This window comes from Capra hircus, chromosome 2 (assembly GCF_001704415.2).
Source record: "Capra hircus breed San Clemente chromosome 2, ASM170441v1, whole genome shotgun sequence".
NCBI classification, from domain to species: Eukaryota; Metazoa; Chordata; class Mammalia; order Artiodactyla; family Bovidae; genus Capra; species Capra hircus.
Window position 1 is genome coordinate 4,758,950 of NC_030809.1, and position 24,508 is coordinate 4,783,457.

Here is a 24,508-nt window from a genome sequence, read left to right on the forward strand (position 1 = left end):
GCTTGACCAGCTAAGATGGGCAAAAACTCCAAGGCTGTAAAACAAGTGATAAATTGTAACAAATTCAATAAGGACTTTAAAAATGGTCCACATCAAAAAACAAATCTTTAAAAAAGTAATTAGGTGTAACTTACAGCAAAGTGCACTGGAGAAGGAAATGGCAGCCCACTCCAGTGTTCTTGCCTGGAGAATCCCAGGGACGGGGGAGCCTGGTGGGCTGCCGTCTATGGGGTCGCACAGAGTCGGGCACGACTGAAGCGACTTACCAGCAGCAGCAGCACAAACCTTAAATAGACAGCTTGATGAGTTTTGACATATTTTGGTACCCATGTAACCATCACCCAGATCAACAAAGGACATTTCCAGTCATGGGACGCCAAGGGCTTTCCTGTGCCACCCCCCCACCCCGCCCCAAGCAGGGAAGAGGAAATGACTAGGCTTCCTCTTGCTACCTTAGACGAGTTTCGCCTGTTTTGGGGCTTCATGTAAATGGACTCCTATAGTACGTACTGATAAGTACTCTTCATGTAGCATTCTTTACAGCGCAAGGATTTCCGAGTGTCCTTTAATGGTCTCCGAAAATAATAACTCCTGATGCTCAGTTGCCCAAAGCCACCGTTGCTTAAACCAGTCCTCAGACCATGAAGTCAGTCTGACATCCACCAAACCCTTCTTGGACCCTGGCATAGCGCTGGTGAGAAAGACAAGGGCTGTGCCTTCGCCAGACTCCCAGTGCCCCGGGGAGCAAGCGGAGCAGGGAACTGGCAAACAGGTAGAGGGCTCACCTGGAGAAGAAGCAATGGCAACAGGGAGGCTGAGGGCAGCCAGGCTCCAGGGCGTGTGCCAGGTGCCGGGGGGAGGGCAGGAGAGGCAGAAGTTCATCACCACCCAGATGGCACCCAAATGGCCAAAGAAGCTCCTTGACCAAAGCCTCGGCACTGTGGTCATATATGGGAGGAAGGCAGGAGGGAGATTGAAACCCGCCCACAGCTAGTAGATGCCTGATCAAAACCAGTAGCCCGCGGAGTGGGAGTTGGTAGATGCAGACTCTTGCATATAAAATGGATAAACAGCACGTTCCTACTGTGTGGCACAGGGAACTGTATTCAATATCCTAGAATAAACCGTGACGGAGAAGAATATGGAAAGAAAAAAGACATGTCAATAACTGAGGTTCGTTCCAGTGGTCATGTATGGATGCGAGAGTTGGACCATAAAGAAAGCTGAACACTGAAGAATTGATGCTTTTGAACTGTGGTGTCGGAGAAGACTCTTGAGAGTCCCTTGGACTGCAAAGAGATCCAACCAGTTCCTCCTAAAGGAGATCAGTCCTGAATATTCATTGGAAGGACTGATGCTAAAGCTGAAGCTCCAATAGTTTGGCCACCTGATATGAAGAGCTGACTCATTTGAAAAGACCCTGATGCTGGGAAAGATGGAAGGCAGGAAGAGAAGGGGACGACAGAGGATGAGATGGTTGGATGGTATCACCAACTCCATGGGCATGAGTCTGAGTAAGCTCCGGGAGCTTGTGATGGACACGGAGGCCTGGCGTGCTGCGGTCCGTGGCGTCACAAAGAGTCGGACACGACTGAGCACCTGAACTGAATGAAATGAGTCATTTTGGTGTGCAGCAGAAAAGAACACAATGTGGTAAATCAGCTATACTTCAATTGAGAAAAAACAACAACTTCTATTTGAAAATCCAAGTTTAAAAAAAACAAAACCACTGGCCAAGGGCACTTGCCCAGGCTTTACGTCTTTTAGTCCTAGAACTGCCTGTGAGTAGCTCCGTCCTCTCGTTTTCCTGGAACAGAAATTCAAGTGACAGGAACTTGCATAAACGCACTCAGCTGGATGGAAGGACCATGGTCTCTGGGCTCCAGCAGGAGCCTCCAGCTGGGAGGTCTGAACTTGGGGAGCTTCGAAAGAGAGGGTTGGTGCTGGGGGCTGCCTGCGTGAAGGTGGTGGGCTAAGGGATCGGGGTGAGGATGGGGCCGCTGGAGGGGAGTGGGGCATGGACGGCTCCCAGGCTTGAGGTGAGAACGGCTTCCTCCCGTGTCCCTGCCCCACGCAAGAGCACTGCCACGCAGTGTGGGTTCCCGGCTCCTCTGCGGCTCAAATCTCACGATGTTCAGTTTCCCTACTCCGTAATGTGGAGGAGGTAATGGTAGCCTCTCCGTCAGGCTGCTGGGGAGGGGGAGGCACTTGGCACGAGCCTGGGTGCCGTGCGTAAGAAGGAAGTGCTGTGGGGGCATCCCTGGTGGTCCAGTGGTTGAGAACCCTGCCAGCGCGGGGGTCATGGGTTCAGTCCCGGGGGTCGTGGGTTCAGGACCATGCAGGAGGATTCCACACGTGGGTTTCTTCCAACGAGAAGCACTCTGCAACTAGAGGAAGCCCACGTGCAGCAACAAAGACCCAGCACAACCATAAAAAAAGGAAAGCTGTGCTCTTCACCCGCGCTACGAGCCTGGGCCTGAGCTGGGCCACAGGCTGAGGCCTGTGTCTTCAGCCGTGAATGTGTAACATGACCTTGGACATGACCCTCCCACCTCTCATGGCCTCCGCCTTCCTTCCGGGCAATGGAGGCCGCTGAAAGAGAATCCCTGAGGAGCGCCCTTCTCGAGGCTTCTGTGCCTGGATGGGCAGATTTGGTGGGGCCCAAGCACAGAGCAGAAACCAACAGGAGGTGGGAGGGCCCTGACCCCCATGGACAGGGATCTGGGGCCTCTGCTTGGAAGAAAAGGGGAGTGCGGACCTGGCATGGAGTTGTTGGGAGTGGGGTGTTGATCCTCTCCTGTAGGTCCGTGTGTTGCCTTATCTAATCCTGTCCTCATGAGACCCTGAGGGTGCAAACACCCGCATCTGACGGGGAGGAGACTGAGGACCAGGGAGCTCGGCTTCTCCGCACAGCAACTGTTCTGCAAGGGCTGTCAGGCACTGGGGTGTTCTTTCCACTGGAAAATTGATGACTCAACCCATGGACATGGTGGGGGGGGCGGTGGGGAGAGACGGAGAGAGAAAAGAAGGCATTCCTGGTTTTCCCAGGAATGAGGGACCCAGAGCATCTTCTTGGCCAGTTTATGCTAAGAAGAGTGAGGCTGTACTTGGCTCCTTTTAGTTTGTTACGGTAAACAGAAAGGCAAGCCTTGCTTTCCAGCCCTGCTAAATAGCTGTTGCTGAGTCAGGCTCCTGCCGAGCCTACTTTAATGAATAAGCCAAGCAGAGTTTATAATTGATAGCTGGGATACATCTGGGAGTTCCTGCCTTTGGAAGTAGCTTGTTCTCTTGAATAGGTTAAACAGTACCCTCCTGATTGTGCGTGCACTGTTCATTTGCTGCCTGGGAACAATGTCTCTCCACTGGGTAGAAGGAAAGAGTGTGGGCTTTGGAGGGAAGCCCAGCTCTGCCAGTGTCTGCCAGAGCTGTGTGGCCTTGGGCGAGTCGCTTGGCATCTCTGAGCCTTGGTTCCTCCACTCTCGGGTTTGGGGAGAAGACCCAGAGTCCTCAGGCTTGTTTGGCCTGGCAGAGGCTGGCAGACCTCAGGATGGCTGTCTGGGATGGGGCAGCAACTGCTTGCTACACTGACTGCAGGCAGCCCGCCATCACCAGGAGAAGGTGGGGTCTGTAATGGCTGGGGAGCTGCTCTGCTCCTGCTGAGTAACTCTGCCTCTCTGTCTCCGCAGAGAAAGAGAAAGATCCCAAGTACTGGCGAGACCAAGCTCAGCAGACCCTGAAAAATGCCCTGAGGCTTCAGACTCTCAACACCAACGTGGCTAAGAATGTCATCATGTTCCTGGGAGATGGTGAGGTCTGGGGGCGGGGGCGGGGGCGGGGGCGGCGGGGGCCAGGGCCAGGCAGAGGTGAAGGGGGCTGTGTTGTAGAGGCTCGGGCTCTGGGGGCATGTTGCAGAGGATGGCGGGGGGCAGGCTGTGGGCCCTGAAGGTCTAAGGAGGGAAGGAGGAAGGTCAGGCTCTGGTGGCCCCTGCCCAGCCTGCCTCAGCCCCAGGCTACGGGGCTATTGGGGGCCTGAGAGACCTGATTGAAGAGGCTGGGAGCCCGAAAACCTGAGCTCCCCCAACCCCCTGACCTCCACCACAGGCATGGGCGTCTCCACCGTGACAGCTGCCCGCATCCTCAAGGGTCAGCTCCACCACCACCCTGGAGAGGAGACCAAGCTGGAGATGGACAAGTTTCCCTACGTGGCCCTCTCCAAGGTGAGCTCCAGCCCCAAGCCTCCCACCTTCCAGGAGGAAGTGAAGGGAAGTTGCTCAGTCGTGTCCGACTCTTTGCAACCCCGTGGACTGTAGCCCACCAGGCTCCTCCATCCATGGGATTCTCCAGGCAAGAGTACTGGAGTGGGTTGCCATTTCCTTCTCCAGGGGGATCTTCCCGATCCAGGAATCAAACCGAGGTCTCCTGCATTGCAGGCAGATGCTTTATCCTCTGAGCCACCAGGGAGTAAAGGGCAGGGGCATGGCTCCTGCTGGACCCCTCAAGCCCACTGACAAGGTGGTCAGCCCTCCCGGGGACTCCGTGGCCCCGCCGTGAAGAAAGGACAGCGGTAGCTGCTTCCTAAGGGTTTGAGGATTTCAGCTCCCTGGTTTTAAGATCTATTGACGCACAACAAGTGTAGAGAGAAGGGCACACGTGTGCAGGGTGACTTTTCCACCAACTTTCCACGTGTCTGTGTGACTAGCATTGGGGTTGAGAAGCTGAACATGACGGTAGCCGGGGCTCCTGCCCGCCAGTCCCCTCCAGTTCTTGCTGCCTGACTTTTGATGCCATACATTAGCTGTTCCTGCTTTTGCGCTTGATGAGAATGGAATCACGCAGCGTGTACTCTTTGCGCGGGGCTCTGTGACGTTCATTTCTCCCAAGGCGGCTCAGATGGAAGCTGGTAGCTCTGTCACGGGGGTTGTCGTTGGCAGTGCTGGGGGTCCTCTAGACGCTGTGGGCAGATAGTTTCAGGGTCCCCACCAGTGGTCTGAATAAAAGGAAAGGAAAGTGACGTCGCTCAGTCGTGTCCAACTCTTTGCGGCCCCATGGACTGTAGCCTACCAGGCTCCTGCGTCCATGGGATTTTCCAGGCAAGAGTACTGGAGTGGGTTGCCATTTCCTTCTCCAGGAGATCTTCCTGACCCTGGGATTGAACCTGGGTCTCCCACATTGTAGGCAGACGCTTTACTGTCTGAGCCCCCAGGGAAGTCTGAATAAGGGGGTCCCCATTTCCTCCTCCTAGATCCTGCCTCCCCCTCACTTTCCCTCCCCTTCCCCAGCCTCCCTCCCTCCTTCAAGAACCTTCTCCCTTCTCCACACTCACCTGCCTCCTCCACCCCTTGCTGGCTCCCAGAGCCCCAGACCCAGGGAGAGCTGACCCAGGTCTCACCCTCTGCCCAGAGAGCCTCCATGTGCTAGAACACTGCGTTCCTGCGCCTTCCTGTTACCTTGGCTGCCAGGGTATGGGGGGGAGGCAGGAGGCAGGCCGCTAGGGGATCTGCTGGCTCTAGGGGTGGGGGGACCTCGGTGGGCAGCAGGGTTCAGCCAAGACTGCAGGAGGCCTCTGTCTCCCTCGTGTCCAGGCCCCGCGCTGTGGGTGGGGTTAGGGGCAGCAGGGTGGACCGAGGCCGGGCCGTCCCCTGACCCTCCTTTTCCACCTGCAGACATACAACACCAACGCCCAGGTCCCCGATAGCGCAGGCACCGCCACCGCCTACTTGTGCGGGGTGAAGGCCAATGAGGGCACCGTGGGGGTGAGCGCAGCGACCCAGCGCTCCCAGTGCAACACCACTCAGGGCAACGAGGTCACCTCCATCCTGCGCTGGGCCAAGGACGCAGGTGAGTGGGGCGAGCCGTGCGCAACAGGGCCCGGCTCTGTGACCTGTCTGGGCCTCAGTCTTTCCAGCTGTACAGTGGGGAGAGAGCAGAAAAAGAGGCTCGCCAGGGCCCTCCCGGTTCTGATGTTCCGGGACTCTGCAAACTCTTCAGGGACTCTCTTCCGTGACAGTGAAGTCTCTCGGCCTAGGGGCTTACTCAGTGTGGGCTTGCTCCCAGCTCATTCCCCTGAGTCCATTTGTTTGACTCTAAAATGTGCTTGAAAACATAGCCCCTTGTAGGTTCAGCATGAGGAAGGTGAGGGGTCTAGCCCAGCTCTGGTCTCATGAGAGTCCAGCAGCTGTCTACCCCCGTTCCTTTCCTCCTTGGAACTGGGAGGCACCAGGATGCCCCCGACACGGGAGTCGTGGTGTGAGCCCGGCTGATGCAGGTGGCAGAGCCACACTCCATCTGAGAGCCCTTCGGAGGGGCCCCTGAGTTCTTGCAGGGCAGCCGGGGGGGCTTCCTGCAGGGGTGGGACTTGGGGGGGTCCTTGGTGGAGGGGAGGCTCCCACCTAGCTGCTCATGCTTCAAGGGCCCTTGGGAGTGAGGAGGGTCACAGAGGCAGAGGGTCTGAGCTGTCTGGCTATTTGGAAGCCACCCACCCTGCCATTCCAGTTAGCTCAGCGCAGAACATGCGGGAGACTTGGGTTCGAATCCTGGGTCAGGAAGATCCCCTGGAGGAGGACGTGGCAACCTGCTCCAGCATTCTTCCCTGGGAAACCCCATGGACAGAGGGGCCTGGCAGGCTACAGTCCATGCGGTCAAAAAGAGTCGAGTGGCTGAGCACACGCATAAGCCTGCCTTTAGTACCGGTGGGGAGCCTGGGGCCCAGGCCGGCAGCGGAACTGGCCCGTCTTCAGCGAATTGAGGGAAAGAGAAGACAGCTGGCTTGGACAGCACTATGTCCCGATGAGCCCGACCCCTCCTCCCCCGCTCCTCAGGGAAATCCGTGGGCATCGTGACCACCACGCGCGTGAACCACGCCACCCCTAGCGCTTCCTACGCCCACTCCGCTGACCGGGACTGGTACTCGGACAACGAGATGCCCCCGGAGGCCCTGAGCCAGGGCTGCAAAGACATCGCCTACCAGCTCATGCACAACGTTAAGGACATTGAGGCAAGCGCGGGGCGGGGGTAGCCGGGGCGGGGCGGGGGCGGGGTAGGCGGGGCGGGGCTGGTGAGGCGGGGCCCCGGTGGGCCTGAGACCTCAGGCCCAGACTGGCCCAGGAGAAGCGGCTTGGCCTGGCTCTGCCCTCACCTGGGAGGGCTCCCAGCCCATTAGGGGATTTGCGGTTGGGGCAGGGAGGCACTGTGGGATTTCACCATGGTGGGACTGAGGGATGAACCCTGAGGTGGCCGCCACCACGCCCCAAGAGTCAGGCGCCCAGGGATTATTCTGTCCATTGGGAACTGGCACTGCCCTGGAGCGTGGGGGTGACATGGTACCATCTGAGGGGAGTACCCGCCCCGTACGTTCCCGCATGCATGGACAGGAGTGAGTCCCGTGCACTCAGGCAGTGTGCCCAGAGAAAAGGTGATGTGCAAGCCATGGTTGGAGCACGCTCTTACTTTAAAAGTCGGGGTCACCTCCTTGGCCTGCTGTTTGCTAGCTTTGTGACCTTGGGTCAATTACTTAACCTCTCTGAGCCTTCCCTTCTACAGCCCTTTTGTGAAATGTACCTACATTATAAGCCCATTGCAAGATCTAGATAAAATAATCCCTGTAAGAGTTTAGCGCCGGGCCTGAAGCCTCGTGAGTGTTCAGAAGGTGGTAGCATTTATGCAGGAGCGGCCGTGTGTCCCTGCCCTGAAACACGAGCTGACGTATGGAGCAGGCTTAGCACATGCCCCAGTATCATCCACCTGACACTCAGATGGGCCCCCAGCCTCTGTTTCTTAAATGAGAGCCTCTAGTTGGTTCCCTTTTCAAGGTTTTGTTACCTACCTTGTTGGGGGGCGTGCTAGTGAGGAGGGGAGGGGACCTCAGCCCCTGAGCTTAGAATGGGGGTTCAGGAGGGCTCAGAGAGAGAGCCCCCAGGCCCCTCCCGCTCCGTCTGCTTCTGCCCCCCCAGACTAACTCCCTGGCTCCCCCCATGCCATCCCCCCAATTTCTAAGTGCCACCTGCCCCTCTTCCAACCTCTTGTTTCTCTTTTCTGACCTGTGGATTGAGCTGCCCTTCTCAGGGTGTGTAGTCCTGGTGACCAGCTCCTAGCGAGTGAGCATCTCAGGCAAAGCGCCCTTCTGACTTTGCGGGTACCCGACGGGTCACTTCCCTCCCCCGAGCCTCAGTGTTCCCACCTGTGTAGCAAGAGCAGAGCGCGCCCCCCCTTCCCCTCCCCGCCTCCTGGGGCTGCTGGAGGCCGAGATGAGGTCATGGATGTGAGAACATTTGTTGTACAAGTGCAGGGTGTAATTACGGGACTGCTCTTGAGAGAGATTTGGCGGCAACCGCCTGAGAAGGGGACAGGAGCTTAAAGGAAGGCTTTGCTGGCAGAGGATGCAAGGGCGGGGGTTGCACTCCAGCCTGAGTGAGGGGGTGCAGCCGCTGGGAGGCCCACCCCGCCCCCCGTCTCCTCCCTCAGCCCCCTGTCCTTCTCTGCTTCTCCATTGCCACCCCACCACAGAGCCCCCCACCCAGCACCCCCAGGCTGCACACGAAACAAAAATGCTGGTGTCCGCCCTGAAAATAAATATCTTTTACTAAAAAAAAAAAGAAAGAAAGAAAAAGAAAAATGAAAGACACAAACCTAAACCCCAAAGCCAAACAGCAAGTCTGTTATTTGGGAGTTTAATGAGTGTGTGAAGTCCCTGCCGGGGCTGGAAATGACGAGGCTCCCGGCAAGAAGATTGGGGCCTTCATTTTCCATTCTGAAAATGCCAAGGGGTCAGGTTCTATGGGAACAGTTTGGGGGGGCAGGGAGCCAGTGACCCGGGGTCCCCTTCTCCTTTCTCTCAGAAGCCTGCCCCGCCCCCACTGAGCACCCGGCCAGAGCTGGCCGTGAGAAGCTTGCCTTCACAGAGCCACCCCGAGCTCCACTACTGCTGGCCGTGAGAATGCCTTGCAGGGGAAGCCAGCCCCGGCGAGGGGCGGGGGGCGCGGCTGGGACTGGACTGCTCGCCACTGCGTTTCCTCCTGGGCCAGTCCTGTGCATGCGCTGTCCATTCCATTTAATAGAGGGACACATGGAACCAGAGAGCTTAAGCGCCCGGACCTTGGTCAAGATACAGCAGAGCCAGGATTCCAACTCCAGTCTGACTTCAGAGGCCTTTCTGGTTACCCGGGACCTAGGATGGCCTTGTATCCACCACCTGCACCCCAGCCTGGACTCCTGGCTCCCTGTCCACCCGGTGGAGCCTGGGTTCTGAGGAGGGTGCCTGTGAAATGCCAGCCCCGGGGACGCCGGGTCTAAGGTCGGCCATCACTGGACTCTGCACTCCTGAGGTGTCAGCCAGGGGCAGCGGCCTGGGCTGCCGCCCGCGGTAACAGGAGGACACTGGTGTGGTGGTCACCACGGGCGGCGGCTGTTATGCCCTTGGCCCCCGTTTTAAAAATAGTCAGGACTTCAAACATGGACTCCCAAGGAAAACAAACAGCCCCGCGTTCGTCTGCCCGCGCGGGTCAGCGCGGTGGGTAAAATTAGCCTGGCGGTGACTACACAGACGTGGGCGCTGGCCCGCTGTTTGCCAGGCTCCCAGCTGGGCTGCCCCAAGACCTCCCTGGCAGAGGCCTCTCGCCTCCTGGGTGGGGGCGAGGAGGCAGCTCTCGGTCGGAGTCCCCATCCTCCGCTCCATGGACACAGCAGGAGCTGGAGGGGCCTTGGGTTCACTTCCTGGCTCTGTCCTCTGCAGAGGAGGCTGTGTGGCCTTAGGGGAAAGAAATCATATTTCTGCACCCAGTTATTTGGAAAGGAGGTGGCGTGGGTAGCCTTGCAGCCTTGTGTGATGCTGAACAAGATCAGGTATCTTGAGCCCTTCAGGGCTTCCCAGGCCGCTCAGGGGTAAAGAACCCGCCTGCCGACGCAGCAGACTCGGGTTCGGTCCCTGGGTCAGGAAGATCCCCTGGAGAAGGAAATGGGCAGCCCACTGCAGTATTCTTGCCTGGAGAATCCCATGGACGGAGGAGCCTGGCGGGCCACAGTCCCTGGGGTCACACATGTGGGGCAGGACTTAGCGACTAAACACGGCAGCAGTCTCAAGTCCTCAGTGCCCGACACACGCCCTGTAAGATGCTATTGCTCTCACGCCAGCCTAAGTTGGTATTGGGCTTCTGGAAAGCCAGGTAAGGGAGGTTAGTGCCAGTATTGCACTCTGAAGCCCAAGCCACAATCCCAGTAGACTCGTGATTTCATTCCCGGCCCAGCCAGAGGCGCAGAGGCTCGGGGAGAGGGGCGCACACGGAGCCAGGATTCACCACCCCAGAGAAGCGTCCACTCCGCCCGTCCCCTGGGGAGCCCAGTTCTCCAGGCGGGCCTCTGGGAACCTCCAGATGGCATGGCACCCCCAGGGTACTGATGGCTGTGTCCCCTTTAGGTGATCATGGGCGGCGGCCGGAAGTACATGTTCCCCAAGAACAGAACCGATGTGGAGTATGAGCTGGATGAGAAGGCCAGAGGCACGAGGCTGGACGGCCTGAACCTCATTGACATCTGGAAGAGCTTCAAACCGAAGCACAAGGTAGCCTGTCCAGGGGGCCCGACGACTGGGTGGGGAGGTGTCCTCTGCATCTGTTCATTTCTGTAGAATGGGCTTGTGATTCTTAGCTCAGGCCCAAAGGACCTTACAGGTGTCTGAATGGCACACAGTAGGTGCCCATTGATTCCTTCCTTCAGGCAGTGAGGAAGAGGGTGGGTCAAGGAATGACCTGCGTGGACATGCAGCCCACCTGCACCCCTACTGAGTGCAGGGCCCCTGGCTAGGCCTGAGGTGCAAAGGATGAATCAGATGGTCAAGGAAACGTGGAACACTGTGCTTGGATGGCGAGATGCCCAGGACCTACGGGAACCCAGAGGGGACAGACCACAAGCGAGGGGCTGAGAAACCCCGAAATGGGGGCGGGAGGAGGAGGCCATGGTGGGGGGAATCTCGCAGGCCGCGGTGGCAGGGAGGGGCCAGAGTCAGGGCACGTGCTGGCTAGGGAAGGGAGGCCAGAGCGTGGGAAGACCTGGGCACTCGCTCCCGGGAGCAGCTCCGGCCCGTGAAATCCATCTGCCGGCCACAGGGCCTGGGGCAGCTGGGGTCTGGAAATGACTGTGGTCGGAGCTGAAGACAGTGGGGAGCAGCCTGGCAGCCGCTTTGATGTCACTCTGGGGTTGGGTTTCGGAGGCTTCCAGGCCTGGCCCCTGGGGAGGCCTTGTGGGATGGGGCCGGGCCAAGACTGAGGTGGGGGTAGGGACAGGGGAATGGTCCCCTGGGGTGGGTGGGGGGAACAACCCAGCCGCTTTGAGCTCTTCCCGTGCCTTCTGAGTCAGCTCTGGCTAGACCAGAGCCCCTCCCCGGCCCAAGCCTGAGAGACACTGCCATCCCCAGCCGCTGTCTCTCTACCTGCCCCCCGGGCATGAAGTGAGGGACGGCGGGGGAGCCCCACTTTCTTAGCCTTCCTACCTTCCTTCCCAGAGCAGCCCCGGAGGTTTGAAAAACCTCGGATCCCGATGCCATCACCCAGAGAAGGCGAGGATCTCGCCTAAGGGCACACAGCTGATTCCTGGTAGTTCAGGACCCCAGCCCCCCCCCGTCCAGGCCTGAATGGCACCCTCTCCAGGCAAGCTGGCCAGTCCCTTCCCATGGCCTCTGTGCCCTGGAGAAGCTGTACTTCCCCACTACCCCCTTAGTGGGGGTCCCCAGGCAGAGCTAGGGCCCTGCTCCCTTCCCGGCTCTGAGAACACGCACAGCCCACACCTCTCAGTGAGTGCTCAAGGCCCCTGGTGACCTGTGCCTTCCTCTTCTTTGCTCCACACTCCTTCCCCTGCTTGGAACACTGTTCCCTGACTCCAGGTTGTTCAGGTCTTACTTGTCCTCCAAGTCCCCATTAGGACCACCAGGGAGCCCTCCCTGATCTTGTCTCTAGGTTCACAGTGCCCCTGGTCTCAGAATTCTCATCACCTTGCATTAAAATTACCTGTTTATTTGCCATTTCTTGAAGGCAGGGATGGTAGGTCCTCAGAGAGGGACTGTTAAATGACTGAAGGACACACATGCGTGCCCCAGACTCAGCCCAGCTGACTCCCCCAGTCCCAGCATGCCTGACGCTGGCCCTTCCTTCTAGCACTCTCACTATGTCTGGAACCGCACTGATCTCCTGGCCCTTGACCCCCACACCGTGGACTACCTCTTGGGTAAGTGGAGGGGGTGGAGTGGACATCCAGCTGGGCGCCCTGGGGCCAGGGCTGTGTGAGCCAGCACTGCGGGACGAGGCCCGAGCCACCACCACCCCCCCAATCCTTAGGGACCTTTGTCCCAGGCTCCAGGACCTGGGAGGGCTGAGGGAGGGGTTCTGGTTCATAGAATTAGATCTGAAATTTGCTGGCTGTGCAGGGCGAACAGCTCCATTGAGCACAAAGGGAAACAGAGCTCAGAGAAGGGCCCTGCTCTGGCAGGCCGCACAGCCCAGGTGAATCTGAACCGTAGCTGGCGCTGGGACTTAAATCCTTGGCTGTGGAGCCAGGGGACCCAGAGCCAGCCCTGCGGAACTGCCAGGGCAGAAGCCAGCTAGACTGTCTCCGCTGATCTTGACTGAGGGGGGCGGTTTGCCCCCACCTCCTCAGGGACTGGGTAACAGCTGTGGGACCTGGGGCGGCTCCAGGTGAGGTGGGACGAGACCCTGAGTACCACCATGCCAACGTCTGGGTCCCCATTCCCTCCTGGCTGTTGGGCCAAGCAGGTGGTGGCAAAGGCCCCTGCAAGCCTTTCTCAGTGAACACGGCCCCTGGGCCCTGGGCGTGTCCTCAGAGATTCTGGGCTTAGAGCAGGGCACCCGGAGGATCGCTCCGACACACCCAGCTCTCTGCTCGCCTGGGCCCCACAGCCCACACTGCCTGTAGAGGATTATGCCTCTACCCGCGGAGCATAAAAATTCCATGTATGGCTGAAGAGCCAGGTTGCTGGGTTCAAATCCAGCTCCTAGCACTCATGAGCTGTGCAACCCTGAGCAAGTGATTTCTCCCCTCTGTGCTTCGGTTTTCTATAAAATGAGGATAACGAATCCTCTGTACAGTGGGTACAGTGATCGGGCCTGCCTCAGCGTTGTCATGAGGATTAAATGAGCTCATGTGTAAGTTATCTCTGTGGCTACATAACAGAGTATCCCAAAGCTTTACAGTTTAAAACGAGAGCAAACATTTACTCCTTCACGGCTTCTTTGGGTCGGGAGTTTGGGAGTGGTTTAGCTAGGTCTCTCAGGAGGTTGTGGTTCCCGGAGGCTTGACTGGGGCTGGGGCTTCCAGGGTGGTTCACTCACATGGCTAATAGTCAGTGTGGGCCGTTGGCAGGAGGCCTCAGTTTCTCACTGCGTGAATCTCTCCACTGAGCTGCTTGAGTGTCCTCATGACATGGTGACTGGCTTTCCCCAGAAGGAAGGAGTTTGCAAGGCAGAAGCCACAGTGTCTTACACTTGGACCTGGACAGTCACACGCCGTTGTCTGGACAGTATTCTGTTGGATACATAGGCCAGCCCGAGTCAGTGAGGGAGGGCACGTGAGCGTGAATTCCAGGAGGAAGGGTTATTGGGCGACATCTCGGAGGCTGGTGCCCAGGTGCTTCCAAAGCACACAGGGTGACGTGTGGCCCAGAGTAAGCACTCTGCTCGCTGGAGCGCCTGTTGGGCTCCGTGCACGCAGGGAAGGGCAGGGTGTTCTAGAAGCACATCCAGGCCTGGAAAACAGCAATCCAGTACACGTGGAATCCTGTGATATGAGCGAGGAATGGACCTCTCTCCTTGTTTCACGAGGGGAAAGACACCACACTCAGGGAACAGCGGAGACAGTGACCCCAAACCTTCTTCTGTTTCACTATATAAGCACTGAGCCCTTCAAACCTGGCATGGAAACACACACCCAGGCTGTCTTGTTGAAGTCGGGACACAGTCCTCTGCCATGCCCAGGGCCCTCCAAGGCTCGGATGGGCTGATGGAGTGGAATCCCAGGTCTCCCATTAGCAGCTGAACGTAGCGAGTTACGGAACACCTGAGCCTCAGTCTCCTCCTCTGTGAAATGGACACAGTGCCCCCTTCACCATGGCGAGGCTGAGAAGACGAACGGAGGCAGCCCTCCCAAAGCCACCCAGAGCTGCTTCCACCCCCCCACCTCCCTTTACCCCCAAGTCATGTGTGAGAAGCCTCTGCTCCCTGAGACACCCACACCCTCCTGGCTCCTCCTCAGGTCTCTTTGAGCCCGGGGACATGCAGTATGAACTCAACAGGAACAACGTGACTGACCCTTCACTCTCCGAGATGGTAGAGATGGCCATCAGGATCCTGAACAAGAACCCCAAAGGCTTCTTCCTGCTGGTGGAAGGTAGGGGGCCCAGACCTGGCTGCAGGGCTGCTTCCCTGGGAGCATCCAGGCGGGTTCAGGGGTCGGGTGGTCAGCTCTCAGAGAGCACTGTCCCATTTGGGGATGAGCAGGGAGATTCCTTTGGCGAGGATAGATCATGAACAAGAGAGGTGGAGCGAAGGGGCGGTGCTGAAGCTTCCAGCCCAACAAGCTCTTCTTCTTTGAGCATGGAGATGGCACATCTGGCTTACCAGTCCAGGAAGGCTTCCTGAGAGAGGAGGCAGGTTTCTTCCTTTTGGAAATTCCTCCCCAGAGCCTGTCTCTGGAGGGGTGTGCAGCCCCCTCAGCTTCACTCCTCCCCAAAGACAAGTCTGCAAGCCCCTGTTGTCAGAGGTGCCCTGGGCAGCTGCCTGTCTGGGCCCAAGGACACCGGCCGAGGGTCGACCAGATGCCCATTGGTCTGTGGATGCCCTCACAGCTGGACAGTGGACCTCTGTTGTGACTAGGCCCATGTGGGGCCAAGGTCAGAAGGAGAAGGCCCAGGGCAGCCCCCGGGTGTGTCCTGGGGGCCCCAGGGCTGGGAGAGCCAGCCCCTCGGGAGGCAGCAGTGCTGTCTGCCGACACTGCTGGGGTTTCAGTGCAGCCTTAAGGCCCTGGACTCGCTGTCTGAGCGCTGCCACCCACTGGCTTTTGTGACTGTTACCTGGGCATTGCTGTAACTTCTCCAAGAAGGACTATTAGCATCCATTGCGTCCAGAGACGTAATGTACTTGGAAGGGGGCCCAGCAGAGAATAAATCCTCAATGCTCCTATTATTATCATTATTATGATTGCCCAATAGCTAAGGCGATCACAATAGAAAGTGAGAGGAAATGATAAAGTCTCTGGAATCTTCCAAAGTTCTAACCACTATTCATGTTCTGCCTGGACACACACACACACGGACATACTTGCACACATCCTCCCACCGTACATACACACACGCTCGGGCCCTTCCCCCCTCCAGAGGCCAGCGGCCGCCAACCCAGCTTGGCTGCCTTCTTGCCAAACCCTGGGGTTCCCACTCAAGCACGGCGGTCTCGGCCTGGCCCTGAACGGGCCTCTGACGCTGAGGAAGCAGCCAGGAACCAGTGGTGGCGAGCACGAGCTCCCCCGGGAGCGGTCCTCTTTGTGAGCAGGGCCAGGACCGGGCCGGCCAGGCCAGCTGCTCCCAGAGCCACAACAAAGGAGGGACCCACCCTGCCAGCCGGCCAGGCCTGCGTGGTGAGGCCCAGGCCAGCAGGAAGGCAGGGCGGCCAGGCGCCCAGGCTCCAGACCCTCAGAGTTGGGAGTGTCCACCCAGGCATCATCTTCCTCTTAGAGATGGGAGGTGCTCCCTGCAGTCAGTCTCAGCTGTGATCTTCAAGCCAGACTTAACCGAGCCAGGCCTCCTCTGCTCACCTGGGGGAGGCGGCTCACCATGGGGTGCAGGCTTCTCCAGGCCTATATGGAAGCTTGCTGTGGGCACTGCCCAGGCACCAAGGGCTTTTCCCTCTAAGAGTGTGTTTCACACTCGGTAATTTGGAGTGATTCCCTGAGAGCTCAGTTGGTAGAGAATATGCCTGCAATGCAGGAGACCCCAGTTTGATTCCTGGGTCAGGAAGATCCCCTGGAGAAGGGATAGGCTACTCACTCCAGTATTCTTGGGCTTCCCTTGTGGCCCAGCTGGTGAAGAATTTGCCTACAATGTGGGAGACCTGGGTTCAGAAGATCCCCTGGAGAAAGGAAAGTCTACCCACGCCAGTATTCTGGCCTGGAGAATTCCATGGAGTATACAGTCCATGGGGTCGCAAAGAGTTGAATACGAGCGACTTTCACTTTCACTTTCACTTTTCACTCAGAGGGGATGTATTCAAAGATGGAAAAATAGGGCTTCAGAGTGGGTCATCTGAATTCAAAGCCCAGCAGATCTCACCTTGGACACGTTACTTCCCCACTCTCGGCCTCAGCTGCTCCATCTGTAAACTGGGCTGATTGTACCCCTCTCTGCCCACAGTTGTCAGGAATGAGGAACAAGACGTCAGCTTGTTCTGTCTGGCACCTAGTAGGTATTCAGGCATGTTGGGCCCTTTCCCTAACTCTCTGAGATCTTCAGGGACTCTGAGCAGCTAAGGAAACAGCTCAGGGAGCAGCGTGGGGTGGTGGATCTGCTTTAAACCTGACTTTGCACTGTCTACATTTGGGCCTGTGGTCTAGCAACTCACCATCTGAGCGGCTGGGAAGGTTGAATAGCTGTATTAAATGCCTGGCATGGTGCCTGGCCCAGGGGAGCTCCCATCAAAGAGGTTAACCCGGCGGTTAACCCAGGGGGATGGGAATTGGGGATTACACCTCCTTCCCTGCCTCCTGACCAGAGGCCTTTGCCTTGGCGTCCCAAGGGGGCAGGATTGACCACGGGCACCACGAGGGCAAAGCCAAGCAGGCACTGCACGAGGCGGTGGAGATGGACCAGGCCATCGGGCAGGCGGGCGCTATGACCTCCATAGAAGACACACTGACCGTTGTCACCGCTGACCACTCCCACGTCTTTACCTTTGGCGGGTACACCCCCCGTGGCAACTCTATCTTTGGTAGGTAGGCCTCCATTGGGGTGGGCGCTGGGCACTCCCAGGGTCTGCCATCCAGGAGCCGGGGTAGGGGAGGAGAGCTGGCAAGCCCAGGGCCTGGCACATGTGGGACTCGGAACTGGGGAGGGAAGAGAAGTTACTGGCAGGTGGGGGAATAGAGGGAGAGGGGCGTGGGGGGGAGTGATGCCTGGGTGCATGGGTGCCCACCGGGATGATTGATAGGTAGAGGAATGAGAGGCAGGATGGATTAATGGACAGGGGAGAGGAGAGGGTGGAGGGATGGATAGATGGATGAGGGGTGGATGGACCAACAGATGGGAGGACATGGGCACAATCAAAACTGAGGGATGGTTGGTTGGAAATAAATTGGGCTTGGAAGGTGGCTTCCTTGGGGGGGGACCCAGGAATCCTGTCCTCCTGGTGCTCCAACATGACCCCTGGACCAATGTCTCCTTGTGCAGGTCTGGCCCCCATGGTGAGTGACACAGACAAGAAGCCTTTCACCGCCATCCTGTACGGCAACGGGCCCGGCTACAAGGTGGTGGGTGGTGAGCGAGAGAATGTCTCCATGGTGGACTATGGTGAGAAAGCAAGGCCCAGGGCTGGGAGGGGACAGGGCACCCCCTCAGGGATGAACTCAGAAATAGTATAGTCGTCTGGTCAAGGCTGGGAGCGAGGTGTCCCAGAATAGACAGGACTTGAGTCAGAACAATGTCGATTTGAATCCCCTCCTAAAATCTAGCACCTCTGTGACCTTGGGCACATAACTTCACCTTCCTCATTTTCAGTTTCCTTCCAAAGAATGGTCTGCCTCCCAAGGTTGTCTGAAGGGCTAGCTGGATCTGATGCGCTCAGTGTGGTGCCTAGCACATTCAGGTCCCAGGTCCTGGCTGTATAGTGTTCCAGTGTATGTGTGCCTTCCCAGTTTGCTTATCTGATTCCATATTGTTGAATATTTGCTCATGATGTCCCCAGCACCCCCCTGGGGGCCTAATGGCACAACCAAGGATCAGAAGCTTTTCCTGGGTTGGCTCTTCCCTTCTAACCCAGACAGCCCAGAGATCTGTGGGTTGAGAGAGTAGACGTCTGTGTCAACAGACCCAGGCTTGAGTCCTGTGGCCTGGTGTAGGAAATGACTTTTCCTCACTGAGCCTCAGCTTCCTCTTCTATAAAATGGGAGCATTTGGGACTTCCCAAGTGGTCCAGTGGTTAAAGACTCCACGCTCCTGATGCAGGTGGCACAGGTTCGATCCCTGCTTGGGGAACTGGGATCCCGTTTGCTGCACAGAGTGGCTCCCCACTTGAAAAAAAAATGGGGGAAGAGGGCACTTGAGCCCGCCCAGAAGTGGGCACGGAAAGCTGCTACAGCGTGCCAGGCTCCCTGGCAGGCGCTCAGCAAGCGTTTCTCTGGCCCGCAGCTCACAATAACTACCAGGCGCAGTCCGCGGTGCCCCTGCGCCACGAGACCCACGGCGGCGAGGACGTGGCCGTCTTTGCCAAGGGCCCCATGGCGCACCTGCTGCACGGTGTCCACGAGCAGAACTACATCCCCCACGTGATGGCCTATGCAGCCTGCGTCGGTGCCAACCGCGACCACTGTGCCTCAGCCAGCTCGTCCGGCAGCCCCTCCCCCGGGCCCCTGCTGCTCCCGCTGGCCCTGCTGCCCCTGGGCGGCCTGTTCTGAGGGCCCAGGGCCCGGGCACCCACCAGCCCATGACCGATGGCCGGTGCTGCCCACGGCCTGGCAGCCCACACCTCAAAGAGGCGGGAAGCAGAGCCTCTGCCGCTGCCGGCAAGGGGACCCAGGAAACCAAAGTCTGCCTGCCGCCCGCCTGGCTCCCCTCTGGAATCCTCCACTGCGGCCAGATCAGTTGCTGGCCTCCAGCCTCCCCCGCCACCCGCTGCCCCCTTTTGGCCGACAGGGTAGGTTTCTCTTGGGCAGGCAGAGAGCATAGACTGCAGACCTTCTCAAAGCCTCTTATTTTTCTAGCAACTCTATTTCTGCAGACCCAGAGGCCCTGGAGCTTCCATGGAACATTCCGGATCTGACCCTCCCCCAGCCCCTTCCCCGTCCCTCTGGAACCCACCAGGCTCATGGCCAGTTCCCCAAGTCCATCCCTAAATGCAGGGGAGACCAGGTCCTCCGCAGGAGGGAGGGTTGCTCACTCACTCATTCCAAGGTCGCCCCGGGGCTCCCAGGAAGTCGGTTCCGAGGACTGGCCATCCAGCCCCGGGTGACCCAGGCTGGGAAGAGGAGCCTGGCAAAGCGGACGCTTCCCGGCTCTAAACACACATGCCAGCTTCTCTCTGAAGGGACGCTCCTGTTCGAAACAGCCAAAAAATTTTCTCTTTTTGGTGTTGGTTAAAAGGGAACACAAAACATTTAAATAAAACTTTCCAAATATTTCTGAGGACAGGACTGAGTCTTTGTGGTCAGTGAGGAAGAGACTGAAATGAGCTCATTTTTCTGGGGGAGCTGGACTCAGGGCCCGGGAGCACATGCAGGTGGGGTTGCACGGGGAGGGGAAGGGTCTCCCACTGACCTGGGGGCTTCACCACGCATTACCCGGGGGACTGTGGACAGAGCCCTTTGTGTCTCTGCCTCTCCGTTTTCTTATCTGGAACATGGGAGGCAGCCCACTGCAGGACTGCCATGAGGATTAAAGAACAGTGCCTCTGGGCCCCGAAGCCCACAGCAGGAAGGCTTTCAAGTGCCCCGGGACACCCTTGCCGCGTGGTGCCCTCCAACAGCTGCCCGCCGTGGCCCATCGTACCCGCTTCCTCATCCGTTCATTCAGCAAGTATTGAGCACGCGCCAGGCACCATACCAGGTCCTCAGAGTTTAGTGGTGGCCCTCACAGAGCCTCAGCCTAGACAGGGATGGAGATCTGTCCACTCCTGATTGTCAAGGCTGGTACAGACTCAGGGTTACACCTGATATTGGGGTAGAGGTCCCCAAGTTTGCTCCTCTTGCCTTACTGGAAGGAAAGCCTCAATCATGATGATAATGATGATTATTTGCTATCTGCCACTCTCTGAGCTTGAGGCTTATGTGGATTCATTTCATTTAATCCTAAGAAGCAGGCCCCCTTCATCCATTCACATTTATAGATGATGAAACCAAGGGTGCAGCAAGTGACATGAGTGCCCAAGGTCCCCCAAGCTGTGGAGCTGGGGTTTGATTCCAAAGTTCCCACACTTAATGACATCCTTTATTTATAATGCATTTCCAGCCTCCTGCCAACCAGGCTCTGAGGCAGCCGGTACTAATGACTCATAACACACACTAGTTAAAAATGAACTCGGCAAGAAATTGTATGTTAGAAGCAAGGCATCCTTCAAGAATGAAAATACAAAAAAAAAAAAAAAAAAAAACGCAGCTGAGAAGATTTCTTTAAGTTTCCCAGCAGTCCTGGCAAAAAGGGCACAGCCAAGCTGATGCTGGGATAGTAAACTACGTGCCTACATTCTTGCCAGGACAGACACCTCACCTTTAGCTGTACGGTGCAGCACTTTCATTTATTGGTCTCATACCATCTTCATAATTTTTTGCCATGTCTCTATTGTCATTTCCTAAACACTTCTTTAAATTCACATTTGAGCAGTCTGTCTTTAAAAGTTCACCAGTACCACCCAAAGTCAATGTACAAACCACACTGGGGTGTGCAAACCACACTTTGTGTCTTAGGTTGGGTTCCTCAGAGGCACAGCCTGTGACAAGGATTTGAATACAGTTTGTAAAGGGGCTTCCCAAGTGGTCAATGGTAAAGAAACCGCCTGGCAATGCAGGGGATGCGGGTTCAATCCCTGGGTTAGGAAAAAGAACCCAGGAAGCACCAGGCAGAGTGGGAAAGTGAGCCGGGAAAGGAAAGGATGTGTGTTAAGCAGGTCACCATCATGGGCAACCCGGGCTCAGTGTTAAGCAGGTCACCATCATGGGCAACCCGGGCTCAGTCCCACTGTGGGCCTCCAGGAAGCAAGGGAGATGCAGCTCGGGGTTATCTGACTGTGGAGTGAGGGGGCTGGGGTGTTTATTCTTCACCTCTCCTTTCTCACCGTCTAAGAGCTGTTCCTGAAAAAATGAACACCCTGGCCCTTCCAACCAGGAGGGGCTGAGAGCAAGACCCAAAGCCTGAGCCAGGACAGTAAATCCTCAAAGGATACAAGCAAAGCACCAACATCATTTATTAAACTTTGGGATGGGGTTCAAAAGCCTGGGCTGCCGCCGGTCAGAGATGGAGGGGTTCCCATCACTTTCTCGTTTCCATGAACTCAGGAGAGTTCTTTAACTTCGCTGATGTTCCATTCCTAACATTTGAATGTACTATCCCAGCACTGAGCTGAACACACTGAGCTCTCAGGATCCCACGAGGAACTAGGAGCTCCTGCACGAGTCCAGGCTGTGGCTCACGCGTGTGTGCTTCAAGAAGAATCAAGGGTGCTCAGACTGCTCCAGGGCCTCCCTCACCCAGGCTGGGCCCCGCATGCACCGTCAGCTCAGAGTCCAGGCTGTGGCTCACGCGTGTGTGCTTCAGGAAGAATCAAGGGTGCTCAGACTGCTCCAGGGCCTCCCTTACCCAGGCTGGGCCCCGCATGCACCGTCAGCTCACTCATCTCCCCTTTATTCTAACTGTTGGTGGCTCTGAGTCCTAATCCAGGCCAGGGGTCCAGGCAGAAGTCCCAGCTCCATCCATCCCCTATGGAACTAGAGGCTAAGGGTGACGGAAGACACTTTCTCAGCGAGGAGGAACAAATCTAAGCTGACAAATCCTCTTCTAGTCATCCAGATAACCATGTCTTCTGTTGACGAGAAATCCGGAATTTAACACAATGAGTTCATTTCTATCTCAAACATCTGGGGGTGCCTCTGGTCAGGTGCCTGGGACCCAGGCTCTTTCCACCATGTGGCTCTGCCCTCCTCTAAATTCCAGAGGTTCTATCTTAACCAGAATATCTATCTAAATTCCATCTGGCCAGCACACTGATGAGGGAAAGGGTGGAGGGGAAGGGGGGCTCACAGCTCACGTTTTAACCACTTCTTCCTGGAAGCAACACTCATCACTCCTACTCACAGTCCATTGGTGAGAACTAGTCACATGATTCTACCTGGATGCAAAGGAGGCTGGGAAATGTAGTCTTTGGTTGAGCAGACGCCTCCCATCAACAACTCTTCCGTTCAGTTCAGTCTCTCAGTTGTGTCCGACTCTGCAACCCCATGGACTGCAGCACACCAGGCCTCTGTGTCCATCACAAACTCCCGGAGTTTACTCAAACTCACATCCATCGAGTCAGTGATGGTGCCATCCAACCATTTCATCCTCTGTCGTCCCCTTCTCCTCCTGCCTTCAATCTTTCCCAGCATCAGGGTCTTTTTAAGAGTCAGTTCTTCCCATCAGGTGGCCTAAGTATTGGAGCTTCAGCTTCAGCATCAGTCCTTCCAATGAATATTCAGGACTGATCTCCTTTAGGATGGACTGATTTGATCTCCTTGCAGTCCAAGGGACTCTCAAGAGTCTTCTCCAACACCACAGTTCAAAAGCATCAATTCTTCAGTGCTCAGCTTTCTTTACAGTCCAACTCTCACATCCATGCATGACTACTGGAAAAACCATAGCCTTGACTAGACGGACCTTTGTTGGCAAAGTAACGTCTCTGCTTTTGAATCTGCTATCTAGGTTGTTCATAACTTATCTTCCAAGGAGCAAGTGTCTTTTAATTTCATGGCTGCAGTCATCATCTGCAGTGATTTTGGAGCCCCCCAAAATAGTCTGACACTGTTTCCACTGTTTCCCCATCTATTTGCCATGGAGTGATGGGACGAGATGCCACGGTGTTAGTTTTCTGGTTCTCAGCCTGGGCACTCTTGGCACTTGGGGCCGGATATCTCTCTGTCGTAGGAGGGTTAGCAGCATCCCCAGCCCCTCCTCCTGAGATGTCTATCGCTGCCCCTCCCCCCACAGTTGAGCCCTTTCCTCCACAGTAGGGAAGGGGTGTGGGAAGTCTGGGTTGTCTTGTCTCAGCTTCACGTGTGCTCAGGGCACCTCCCACTCATATGCTCCCCAGATGTCCCTGATTATCCTCATTGTGTTTTAAAACACTGGGAACTTGCGCAAAAGATCTGGAGTTCTGGTTTGTTGAAAAATTGGAAGGTCTGCTCGCTTTGCCCCACATTTATGCAGGGCAGTGGTCAGTCAGAGCTGAGAGCCGGCTGCCCATCATGGGTGTACCTCTCCTGCCTGCCACACTCCCCAGCGTCCCTGTCTGTCCTCCTACAGGAAGCCCCTGTGGACTGATGTTCCCTGTCTGGCCATGGTGGAAACTGGGCATGTGGCCTCTGCCTTATTCTGAGCCACTCCTGGGGGACGACTGTGAACGGGCTTCCTGTCCTCAGGAAGCTCGTGTCTCATGGAAGAGAAGGCCAGAGGGAATCCCAGCGCGATGGGGACGCAAGGAAACGTGGGGGCAGAGCTGTTGTTATTGTTCAGTTGCTTAGTCGTCTCCGAGTCTTTGCGACCCCACGGACTGCAGCACGCCAGGCCTCCCTGTCCATCACCAACTCCCGGAAAATGTCCAGTGAGGCGGTGATGCCATCCAGCCATCCCACCCTCTGCAGCACGCTTCTTCTTTGCCTTCAGTCTTTCCCAGCATCAGGGGCTTTTCCAATGCGTCTTTACCACTGTCTTCTGTTAAAGAGAAATCCAGAATTTAACACAGTGAGTTCATTTCTATCTCAAACATCTGGTGGTGTTTGAGATAGAAACACCCTCAACAGCCCCAAAGCTGCTGTTTGCATCTGGTGGCCAAAGTATTGGAGCTTCAGTATCAGTCCTTCCAGTGAGTATCCAGGGTTGATTTCCTTTAGGACTGACTGGTTGGATCTCCTTGCTGTCCAAGGGACTCTTGAGAGTCTTCTCCAGGACTTCTCCGTTGAGGGCATAGAGAGGGCACCTCACAAGCTGGGGCATGGGCGGGATGGGCACAGAGACAAGGCAGTGAATGAGCTGGGGCTTGACGAGGAGAGGACTGAGGCGGGGCTTGAGGCCACAGAGCAGAGTTAGAGGGGACCCTTCAGGGAGACATGAGTGGGGGAGTCTACGACACCATCTCAAGGAGCTGGGGGGCAACCTTGGAGACACTGGGGAGCCACGGAAGGTTCTGGAACTGGACGTGCGCATCGCTTTCAAAAGACCATCTTGGCTGCCGGCTTTAAGGACAGCTTGGAGAAGAGCTAGAGGCTGAGAGGCCAGCAAGAAGTCTGCTACAGGAGGCCAGGCAGGGGACGCTGGGGCCATGAAGACAGGCAGGAAGAAACAGGCCCCAAATCTGCGCCTGTGGGTCTCAGTCCTGCTTATGAAGAGGAAAACCGGACCAGCGGGTGAGTGGGCGGGTGGTCAGCAGACTGACTGCGCTGAGAGGGAAGGCAGGAGGGAGCAGGAGGCCTACAATGCACCACACACCCTACTAAGCACCCGAGACGTGTGGTGAAGTTGCTGTCCTTGGAGTGGGGAGCGGTATATTGGACACATCCACATAGCCCA

The 24,508-nt window shown here is 56.8% G+C and overlaps 1 protein-coding gene across 4 annotated transcripts in view; it reads left to right on the forward strand.

The window, feature by feature from the left end:
- ALPL (alkaline phosphatase, liver/bone/kidney) overlaps window positions 1-19,384 on the forward strand; it is a 65,444-nt gene extending 46,060 nt beyond the window's left edge. For all 4 annotated transcript variants that reach the window (XM_018055232.1, XM_018055210.1, XM_018055220.1 and 1 more), the window contains 10 exons: window positions 3,687-3,806; window positions 4,102-4,217; window positions 5,664-5,838; window positions 6,819-6,994; window positions 10,409-10,552; window positions 12,141-12,210; window positions 14,251-14,385; window positions 16,782-16,973; window positions 17,432-17,551; window positions 18,389-19,384. In XM_018055232.1, coding sequence (XP_017910721.1) covers window positions 3,687-3,806; window positions 4,102-4,217; window positions 5,664-5,838; window positions 6,819-6,994; window positions 10,409-10,552; window positions 12,141-12,210; window positions 14,251-14,385; window positions 16,782-16,973; window positions 17,432-17,551; window positions 18,389-18,654 — 1,514 coding nt within the window. In that variant the 3' untranslated portion in view covers window positions 18,655-19,384. The remainder of the gene's footprint in view (window positions 1-3,686; window positions 3,807-4,101; window positions 4,218-5,663; window positions 5,839-6,818; window positions 6,995-10,408; window positions 10,553-12,140; window positions 12,211-14,250; window positions 14,386-16,781; window positions 16,974-17,431; window positions 17,552-18,388) is intronic.